This window comes from Brachyhypopomus gauderio, chromosome 3 (assembly GCF_052324685.1).
Source record: "Brachyhypopomus gauderio isolate BG-103 chromosome 3, BGAUD_0.2, whole genome shotgun sequence".
In the NCBI taxonomy this organism is placed as follows: Eukaryota; Metazoa; Chordata; class Actinopteri; order Gymnotiformes; family Hypopomidae; genus Brachyhypopomus; species Brachyhypopomus gauderio.
In genome coordinates, this window is record NC_135213.1 from 33,947,288 (window position 1) to 33,958,324 (window position 11,037).

At 43.3% G+C, this 11,037-nt stretch overlaps 1 protein-coding gene across 1 annotated transcript in view; it reads left to right on the forward strand.

Annotated features, from left to right (window-relative positions):
* The first annotated feature begins 1,290 nt into the window (after nucleotides 1–1,290).
* hira (histone cell cycle regulator a) overlaps nucleotides 1,291–11,037 on the forward strand; it is a 19,663-nt gene continuing 9,916 nt past the window's right edge. The window contains exons 1-13 of the mRNA XM_076997837.1: nucleotides 1,291–1,589; nucleotides 2,792–2,854; nucleotides 3,295–3,405; nucleotides 3,541–3,631; nucleotides 3,733–3,827; nucleotides 4,069–4,164; nucleotides 4,286–4,446; nucleotides 5,613–5,780; nucleotides 5,902–6,015; nucleotides 6,611–6,681; nucleotides 8,994–9,099; nucleotides 9,220–9,435; nucleotides 9,618–9,703. Of these exons, the coding sequence (XP_076853952.1) occupies nucleotides 1,553–1,589; nucleotides 2,792–2,854; nucleotides 3,295–3,405; nucleotides 3,541–3,631; nucleotides 3,733–3,827; nucleotides 4,069–4,164; nucleotides 4,286–4,446; nucleotides 5,613–5,780; nucleotides 5,902–6,015; nucleotides 6,611–6,681; nucleotides 8,994–9,099; nucleotides 9,220–9,435; nucleotides 9,618–9,703 (1,415 nt within the window). The 5' untranslated portion in view covers nucleotides 1,291–1,552. The remainder of the gene's footprint in view (nucleotides 1,590–2,791; nucleotides 2,855–3,294; nucleotides 3,406–3,540; nucleotides 3,632–3,732; nucleotides 3,828–4,068; nucleotides 4,165–4,285; nucleotides 4,447–5,612; nucleotides 5,781–5,901; nucleotides 6,016–6,610; nucleotides 6,682–8,993; nucleotides 9,100–9,219; nucleotides 9,436–9,617; nucleotides 9,704–11,037) is intronic.

The following is an 11,037-nucleotide window of genomic DNA, read 5'->3' on the forward strand; positions in this document are numbered from 1 at the left end:
AGGATACAGTCTAAAGCAAAATAACACGATCAGTGCAGAATACGTAAGAAAGTGACTAGTGCAATCTAATGGCTGTAGGAAGAAAAAAGACCTGTTCACTGGACACATTTGTCCCTGGAATGGTCTGTGTAGAGGGTGTGAGGGCTTCTTCATGATCACTGATACCCGTGCAACATCAAAACACCTCAGCCTCCTCAGGAAATCGAAAACAAATTGAAATGGCAATACCTTGCAGCAAATGTATTCACCATAAAGCTATACAGGCAATCAGCAAAATTTGCCCTGCAATCATACACATAATACTTCACACTGAAGAGAGATGGTTCTATTATTTGAGAATGTGTAAATATCACAACACTGCTGTAGATGGAGTGTTTAGAATATGTAGGGTGTAATTTAGGGCAAGGCTGAACACCTAGACAGCTAGTTAGTTTTGTATGAGGACTGGAATGTAGCTAAACAAATTGATACTCAGCCATTAATACAAGTTAGAGAAAAGATCATTCTAATCTGGATTATACCGGGTACTTGTGACGGTGAGGAATAAGGATTTTCATGATTCTTGGGAATAACTTCAGAGAGCTTGAAAGAGTAAGGTAGGAATGAGTCACAGTCCTCAGGAAGATGTGTCTTCGATGAAGGTATCAGTGCTGTTTGGTGCAGAGTGGCAGGCGGGTCTCTCTTGTACATTATCCTTCTATCATTTTCACATGCCTGCACCTGATGTTCTGATACAGAACCAAGGTTATTTTATTTGTATCTGACATTTCATCTATGAATGTGTGTGACAGTTTAGGTAGCTCAAATCCGCTATGGGATGTTCGACAGGTGATCTACCAGATCTGATCTCTTCATAGTACTTGTTCTCGGAGTTTAAGACACTTTAACCACCTGCCCTCTCATCGTTTTAGCTGTTGTCTTTCTGGTCTCCGAAAAGGAATTTCAGGCATGCGGTGCCATCCGCTAAAAGAGCGAGAAGTTAATAGTGACCGACGGACCTTGAATTCCTCAGCTCAGTCTGGATTTACTGCATTGTGTTTGGCTGTGCGGCCTGCATACTCTACATACCTGGACAAGGATGTAAAGTTATATTTAACACGGTATATATTCGGATCGGATATTAGCAATGTGTCCCAACTATTACCAAAGTGTTACCAATGTTACCATAGTGGTATTTTATGGTTTCATATTACACAAAAAATGGACCCAGAGGGTCATGGGGGCATGTCTAACGACTATCTGATTTGGTTAATTTGTCTTAGCTCGTAGCGCCTGGTGTCTGTTGCTTTGTGTCTTGGCGGAACGCATCTTTGCTAGGAGTGCGTTTCCGGGGTAACTAAGAGGCGACGGACACTTCCGGCATTACTTTGGACGCTGTTGCGGCTTTCTTCTAGAAGAGTGATGCGAGCGAGACACAAAGATGGACTAAACGCCAGCTAGTGCAGCTCAGACGGGAATAACACGGAGGAAAAGAGCACCATCGTCAAGGACTTGCCTCGCAGTGACCGAGGGAGTTTGCGGGCGGTTGCACGAACATTTTAAAGGCCGTGAGATGAAGCTGTTGAAGCCCAGCTGGGTCACTCACAATGGCAAGTTCAGCTCCCGCCCCGGAGTGTGTGTGTGTGTGTGTGTGTGTGTGTGTGTGTGTGTGTGTGTGTGTGTGTGTGTGTGTGTGTGTGTGTGTGTGTGTGTGTGTGTGTGTGTGTGTGTGTGTGTGTGTGTGTGTGTGTGTGTGTGTGTGTGTGTGTGTTGGTTAGACGCGTTATGTGTGGAGTTGTAACGTGTTCTCAGTAGCTGGATGATCCTTCATGGCTGCATTACTTTAAAAGTGTTGGGTGATATTTAAAAGTGTTGGCTAATATTTAATAGTGTTGGGGGATAAAATGTAAAAAAAATGTAAATGTGCCGTATTTTGTCAATTGTTATTTTTACACCGCAATCGAAATTTGTCCTCCGCTTTTAATCCATCTGTGCAGTTAGAACACACACACACACACACACTGGTGATTACTAGGGGGCTGTGGTGCACACGTGCCCAGAGTGGTGGGCAGCCCTAGCCCGGCGCCCGGGGAGCAGTTGGGGTTAGGTGCCTTGCTCAAGGGCACCTCAGTCATGGCTTCAGGTCTGGGAATCGAACCCACAACCCTCCGGTCACAAGACCAGTTCCCTACCACCAGGCCATGACTGCCCCAAAGACTATCATCAATGGCCCATATGAGGATAGTTAATAGTGTTGGGGGATAGTTAATAGTGTTGGGGGATAGTTAATAGTGTTGGGGGATAGTTAATGGTGTGGGCTGCTGCGTTGGTTTTAATTAAGTCAGTGTTTGTTGTCCTTAGCTGTCGTGAAGGACCGTGCGATTTCTAGCAGGTTGATGAACAACCTGTAAACAACCTATGACAGTTAACTACTTAACAGGCTCGAATATATCGTATTATATATTTTTGTGAGTTATTTTTTCACAAAAGTAAGTATTGTTCTAACTAATGTAACAGTATCGAATTACTATCTTCAGCTGACCTTTGGTTACCTGAGTGTTAGGGGTTAGGGTATTTTGGTTTGGGTGGTTAGGGTATTTAGGGTGGTTAGGGTTAAGGGCTAAGGGTTATGGGTATTATAGCGTATTATAGCTGGTTTAAAAAATCTGAAACATTTGAACAAAACAAAAATAAAAACAAATCTTGTATAAATTAAGCTAAAATAAGTTGCTTTCTTCTTTCTAATTTGTTTCAGATTTGTGGCGTCTGCATTCTCTGATGTTTGTTTAATGCATCTAATCTTTTCACTTAGGAAAACCAATATTTTCGGTTGATATTCATCCAGATGGAACAAAGTTTGCCACAGGTGGTCAAGGTATGAAAAAAGATCAAGTACTTTTATTCACAGGATTTTAATTTCTTACAAGTGAAAAATAATCTTCCTATGAATTGTGTTTTCTAACAGATAGACAAATGTAAATTCTATCCCTGTTCCTAACCTAAGATAACTAGTCCCAAAGTCTCAGTATCTTAATACGTTACTATACTGGTACATATAATAAATAATAAAGTGCATGCATATTCAAAGCAGCCTATCAAAGGTGGTGGATAAAGACTGACAATCAGATTTTGAATGTCTCTATGCTGTTTATTATATATACAGTGTTTACCATGGGGTTGTAATATTAGCATGGCCTCAACCCTGTTCTGTGTGTGTGTGTGTGTGTGTGTGTGTGTGTGTGTGTGTGTGTGTGTGTGTGTGTGTGTGTGTGTGTGTGTGTGTGTGTGTGTGTGTGTGTGTGTAATGCCTACCAGGGGAGGACTCGGGGAAAGTTGTCATCTGGAACATGGCACCAGTTCTACGTGAAGATGATGAGAAGAATGAGAACATTCCCAAAATGCTTTGCCAGATGGACAATCACTTGGGTATAGGGAAATGTGATTTTGTGTATGCTGTGCTATAGAAATTGTGATTGTTGTAAAATGTCTGTGCATGCATGTGTGTGTATGTATAAGGGTGGAGTGTTAAGTGAACGTTTGTAAGGTCAATGTGTATTTCAGCCTGTGTGAACTGCGTGCGCTGGTCCAATAATGGCCTATATCTGGCCTCAGGCGGGGATGATAAACTTGTCATGGTGTGGAAAAAAGCAGCGTGAGTGTCTCCCATGCACACTGAACCTTTCCCACGTACACACACACACACACACTGAACCTTTCCCATGTACACATGCACACACTGAATTGTTCTGACAGTTTCATAGGTCCAAGCACAGTGTTTGGTTCAAGCAGCAAGCTTGCTAACGTGGAGCAGTGGAGATGTGTGACCATTCTGAGAAACCACACAGGAGGTGAGAGGGAGTGGCTGTTTGCTCTCACGTTGATACATGTTGTTGATTATTTTTGCTCAGGTTTTTGTTTATTTTGAACTTTGGTTTAACTTTTAAAATACAGTGCAGCTGTGTTCTGTATGTTTTCGCACATCATGATTTTGTGCATGTATGCTTTAGGAGACAGATGTTTGAATTTAATGACTTAGATTGGTGAATGACTTTCTATTGTGTGTTTGTGTGTGTGACATTCTATATATAGATGTGATGGATGTAGCGTGGTCTCCCCATGACGTGTGGCTGGCCTCCTGTAGCGTGGACAACACCATTGTTATTTGGAATGCTCGGAAATTCCCAGGTAAGCTCACCTGGGTTTGGAGTTGTGCCACAAGAACTACATAAACCAAAGTGTTTTGGTTCTTGCCAGGGAACATTAGTTTATTGCATATGCATGACTGCGTGTGTGTTGTCTACCGTAGAGATTGTGACCACTCTGAAAGGTCACACAGGACTGGTCAAGGGCCTCACGTGGGACCCTGTGGGCAAATACATCGCGTCACAAGCTGATGACCACAGTCTGAAGGTGTGGAGGACCATGGACTGGCAGCTAGAGACCAACATTACCAAACCTTTCAATGAGGTGAGCACTGTCCCATTCCACTGGATTTTAGAGGCTCTGTGACATGACAATATACCTCATAATAACAACAAATTTTTAGATGGTTTGCCTCAGGTTGTCTGTCTAAAGTACATTTCCCATTTGAGTAAGCTTGCTTTCAATTGAACCTTAACACACTAACACCAACACCTCTATGGTGGTCTTCTCCCCAGCACTTCTAAATCAAATACGTTTAGCAAAGCTAATCTTACTAAATGCATTTACAAAGCATTATGGCGCATTTCCACACGGGCCTGCTTGGCGCGGTATGGTTCGATTCGCGACGGTTTGTGAGCGTTTCCATTAGTACCAGGTACAAGTTTGCCGATACCTTCAGGTACTTTTTTCATACCTACTCGCTCGAGGTTCTAACCGTTCCAAAGCGGACCACTTCTGTGACGTGGAGGAACAGCATGACACTGATTGGCCAGGGAGTGTCGTCACAGGATGCGTCACAGGATGCGTCACAGGAGAGCGACTCCTCCGCTATCGCCATCTCGTCCATTGTTGTACGGTGTTGTGGACGCATACAAATGATGTCACGACACTACAACCCGCGCGCCAACAGCGACTCCACCCACATTGTGGTGGTCCACCATTGTAATGGAAATACAACGCGACCGTACCGCTCCGTTGCGAATCGATCCATATCAAACCGTACCGCACCAAGCAGGCCCTAGTGGAAATGTGCCATTAGTGTCTAGGGTCAGGGTACCCACTACTGTCTAGGGTCAGGGTACCCACTACTGTCTAGGGTCAGGGTACCCACTACTGTCTAGGGTCATGGTACCCACTACTGTTTAGGGTCATGGTACCCACTACTGTTTAGGGTCAGGGTACCCACTACTGTCTAGGGTTAACCCTAACCCACTACTGTCTAGGGTCATGGTACCCACTACTGTTTAGGGTCAGGGTACCCACTACTGTCTAGGGTTAACCCTAACCCACTACTGTCTAGGGTTAACCCTAACCCACTACTGTCTGAAACGTGATAAAAATTATGCTGTTGTGCACTCATGCTTTCTCTCTCTCTCTCTCTCTCTCTCAATCTCTCTCTCTTCCTTCCTCCATCTCACTCTCCATCTCTCACCCTCTCTCCCTCCATCTGTTTCTTTTTCCCTCTTTCCCCACTGTGCTGGTGTATACAGTGTGGTGGTACCACCCATGTGCTGCGACTGAGTTGGTCTCCTGACGGTCAGTACGTTGTGTCTGCTCACGCCATGAACAACTCGGGCCCCACAGCTCAGATCATCGAGCGTGATGGCTGGAAGACCAACATGGACTTTGTTGGGCATCGCAAGGCGGTCACTGTAGTGGTATGTAGCGTTTTAGAGATGTATTTACAGAGAGATGTATTTTTGTTTTTTAACTCCAGGTAGTTGATCGTTCAGTATGAGTTACACACAGAGTTACACTGGAGTCTTTTCTTCTGTGTAGAAATTCAATCCAAAGATCTTCAAGAAGAAGCACAGGAATGGAAACGCCCCCAAACCCAGCTGCCCCTACTGCTGCTGTGCAGTGGGCAGTAAAGACCGCTCACTCTCTGTCTGGGTAAGACACGCCCCCTGTCCCGCTCACACTCTGTCTGGGTAAGACACGCCCCCTGTCACGCTCACACTCTGTCTGGGTAAGACACGCCCCCTGTCACGCTCACACTCTGTCTGGGTAAGACACGCCCCCTGTCACACTCACACTCTGTCTGGGTAAGACACGCCCCCTGTCCCGCACACTCTGTGTCTGGGTAAGACACGCCCCCTGTCCCGCACACTCTGTGTCTGGGTAAGACACGCCCCCTGTCCCGCTCACTCTGTGTCTGGGTAAGACACGCCCCCTGTCCCACTCACTCTCTGTCTGGGTAAGACATGCCCCCTGTCCCGCTCACGCTGTGTCTGACACGCCCCCTGTCCGGCTCACGCTGTGTCTGACATGCCCCCCGTACCCTCGTCTCACATGTTATCATGAGACATGTTTATGCTTTTTACTGCAGCAGAAAAGGCTTAGTAAAGATTACTTGTCTAACATACTCAGAACTAGTTTGGATTACTTAACACACTCAAGCAACTTTTAACATTTACATACTCTCAGTAACTTGCTATACTGAAGCTGAAATTGTAGAATTTGTTTTAATGCTGTGCTTAATTTTTAGCTCACCTCATTAAAGCGCCCTCTAGTGGTCATCCATGATCTCTTTGATAAGTCCATCATGGATATTACATGGTAAGAAATGTCTTTTTTGCCATATATTGGCTATGTTACCTGTCTATGTTATTGAGTAAAAGTTGTATTTGTGCTAATACCTGTGTGTTTAGGGTTAATGTTAGGGTTAACCAAGACTACCTGATCAAATACAGAGCTCTATGTATCCTAATGCATTGAGTTCATTCATTCAACCTTTATTTTGACTCGAAGGTACATTGAGGGTTACCCTCATTTTCAATGTAGCCGAGCATGTGATACAGGGATTGACATAAGTATACAAATAGTACATCAAATTTAATCAATTTATTAAGATGGAAAAAAAAAATTGGGGTTAGGGTTAACACTGGATGGTTGTGTTCAGCAGTCTTCACTGCATTACAACTATTCATTTAAACAGGGTGTCCGCGGGGTTGTAAAAAGTATTAAAAGGTAGTAAATTTAGTTGGCCAAAATTAAGGCCATTAAAAAATATTAAACTTCATCTGACGAGGTATTTGCCGCCAAACCTGTTTAGCGAAACACTGGGAAATTGCAAGTTTACCGACGTCTGGCTTGACGACCCAAGATTTAAACAGGCATAAAAATTTTTCACCTTTCGGCGAAATTCGCCGTTTTGAAGTTGAAAAGGGTGACCTACGCGAATCGTTTAGATCCGAGGACTTTTTTGTGGTGCGGGGTGGTTCTGGAGATTTACATCTATTTTTATATATTTTAATTATCATATTGACTTAATAAGCAAACAGAGCACTTCCCGAAATCAGCTATTTCAATGGCACAGTTGGCCACCCAATATCAGAAACAGGTAGATTTGTCCCACCCAAAAATTAAACCAAAGAAAAAGCGGAAACTGTTTAAAAACCCTTTTTCTAAAAGCGCGTTTTGGCAGCGTTCGTGATTCACGCGCTGTGTTTGTTGTTAGAAACTTGTCAGGTGCTCTCTGGGTCTTTCGCTTTCTTAAGGCTTGTGTTGAGATGTTCAGAAATATCCCACACTCATAGCGTCACTGACCCCTGAGCTCTCGCCTCGCTGCAGCGGTGGGTAGTTTGCGCCAGCGTTAAACGCGAGGTCAGTGATAAGAGCAATGAAGAGCCAACCATATGGCCATATATATGTCAATAAAATAGCTTTATTGTAATGTGCTGTTATGGTAATAGACTAGGAGGGTTTGGGTTAGCTAACGTTTATATTAACGCTTGTCAGAAAGCTCTCTCAAACGTAAAGTTACATTACTCTCTACATAACTTTCTCTAGTCAGGAAACCTTAACATAAATGTTTTGTCATTTCATTTCAGCATGCCACCAAAGAAAAAATCAAACCACAGGACAACACTCCTGAGTTAAAAAAAGGGTGGAAATAGTATAAGTATACAACAGAGTTAAGACATAATAATAATAATAATAATAATAATAATAATCAATCCTGTTATATTATTTTAAATATTATGCATCACCTTATTAGGAGAGTACTGGTACAAAGATACAGTAACAGTGCAGAAGCTGCAGAGATCATTTGTGCTTTGCCTTCAGAGGTACATGGATTATTTGGGCAAGTGGAAGCTCTGGTCAGGTTGCTTTTAGTAGTCCATGTTTCATCCTCTGAGGCAGAGAGAAGTTTTTTGGTTATATCTGAATATAATCCATACATTGTATGCACAATTTATTTAAAGTTTGTGGACAACAGTATCATGTATTATTGAGTATCTTGTTTAGTTTATAAAGTGTCCTTTATAAACTATCCTTTAATCCTTTAATTTGGACTTATCTAATAATAAACATAAGTACAGAAAATGTTATATTTTGTTTGTTTATTTATTTATTTGCAATTTACCGTAATTCCACAAATGTTCTATGTCACTATACATACAGTGATTCCACTGTAGGTAAGGTAGTTAATCAGTTTATATTAATATTTTAGAGGATAGGATGGGCTTTGATTTGATAGCAAATATGTGTCGTTCCCCCCATGTCAAACCCACTCCTATGCCCTTGCGTAATGGTAATCGCTGTATCCCCGTGCTGTCACCTGTCATAACCCCCATTTTCATGCCTATTTAAAGACTGGCTTAGGCCAGTGGTTAGCAACAACCGAGAGGCCACTTCAGTCACCGCTTTAAGTCATGCTGGTATTAAAAAATATTTTGTAGGTATTAAAAATGTATTAAATTCAACTTAAGAATCTCTATATACCCTGTTTAAATAAACATGCAGAAATAGTAAATGGCCAGTGCATCCATGAGCACAGCGATCGATTGCTTTGAGAAACACAATGTTTGGCCGCAGATTTGGGAATGTTGTTTTGGGAAGTCTGAGGTGGCCTTCTTGTCCTGTAGGACTCTGAACGGCCTGGGTCTGCTGATATGCTCCATGGACGGTACTGTGGCCTTTTTGGACTTTTCTCAAGATGAGCTGGGAGACCCCCTGAACGAGGAGGAGAAGGTACTGCATGACAATAATCACGATTCATAACAATAATTGGATGCTAAGAGTTTTAACGCTGTTCTTGAACATGACCTAAAGAGCTCTTGAGTGAACGTGTCCTTCAACATACCCCCATAGAACGCCATTCACCAGAACATCTATGGAAAGAGCCTGGCCGTCACCATGGAGACTCAGCTCTCCACAACCGTCATCGAAAACCCGGAGATGCTGAAGTACCAGCAGGAGCGACAGGCGGCTCACAGCGCCATTGTTGCCCAGACAACCAGCCCTGACAACCACACACCCAAACTTGCCAATGTGGTCAACGGAGAATCTCTGGAAGATATCCGGAAGGTGATGACGGTGGCGTGGGTCACCCCAACCCCTGCATCATCACTCCACTACACAATGTTCAACTTCTAATAACGTTGTTTTGTAATTACACTTCAGTTTGTACTTATTTTCCTGTTGGGAATAATGTATTTAATAATCTCTAGTCTTGAGACGTCATTGTAACTCACGTGATCTCTTAACAGAATCTTTTGAAGAAGCAGGTGGAGACCAGAACAGCAGACGGTAGGAGGAGAATTACACCACTCTGTATCGCACAGCTGGACACTGGGTAAGAACACACACACACACACACACACTCACACGCGCACACACTCACTCACTCACTCACTCACTCACTCACTCACTCACTCACACACACTCCAGGCTGAAAAGTTGTTTTTAATAAATTAGTTGACATTAAACTTCAGTTCTACATTTTTGAATGTGTTTGATTCTTACACTCTCAATATGAATTCTTTATTGATCCTGTTATATTGATTTTTTTTTAGACGTACTGCTTGTGAATTGACAGCCACTAAAATAACAAACTAAAATAATATATCCATTTGTATTCAACAATTGACCCATTCTTCCTGAAGCTTCACTGTTGAAGATAATTCAACTGTACATCACGGACACAAGCGCTTACTGATTGTGTTGAAAACGTTCAGACCGTCAGAGTGAAGGATTTGTCACGTTTTGCGTGTGTTTGTATAGGTTTATAATAAATTCCCCACTCATCCTGCTCCCAGTGTTTGTCCTTCAAGCTCACATCTTCTACTGACGCTCTTGGAGATTGAAGGTCCCTCATAGCATCTAGGCTGTTCATCGTAGTAGCATGACTGCAGTCTTTGGGGCTGAGATCTCCTGATTTTGTTCCTGAGATCTACTGGAGTCATTCTTCTGTTTGGGGCTCATAGTCCCTAGTGCTTGGATTACTGTGGAAACCACTGTTGCCTTCATCTTCCATATCTGTGCTAGGTCTTCTCTAAGCCCTTGTCATTTCTCCGGATTTTCGTGTTTGTTCTATGGTGGTTCACACATTGCCACTGCATCAGTCTGTATGTGGAGATCATACTGGATCTTGGCTTGGTGATTCTGTGCCACCTTCAAGGTCGTACACCACTTGACCTTGGAACTTGCAGCCCACACCTTAGACAGATGTTTCTATACATTTCAGCCATTTGTTTATGGTGTTCCATGTACGGTCTTCCTGCTTGCACCCTGTTGTTAGGGTTTAGGGGCTAATCCGAGCACTCTTGGTGATGTCAGTGAGGGGTTTCAGGCCTGTGCAGGACAAGCAGCAGGACAGAAGCAGGGCATCTCCTTGGTAAATCCCACAATCGATGGTAATTGAAGCTCTGAAGGTTCTTTTATAGCCCCACTGAGTTCTTGATGAAGCATCTTGGAATTGTGATGGTTATACAGGATCCATATGTACATGGCACAGGTTGGTCTGTCACAGTTTTGTCCACCATTAGTTGATGTTCGGCTCCTCTTGTGTTCTTCTGGTCTTTCTTGGTCCCCCTCGTGTACGGCCGTGTTGTCCAGAGTTGGTCTAGATGTTGGGTTTCAAAACATCCCCACATCCTCTGCATATGCCCTCTCACACTGGGGTTGCTT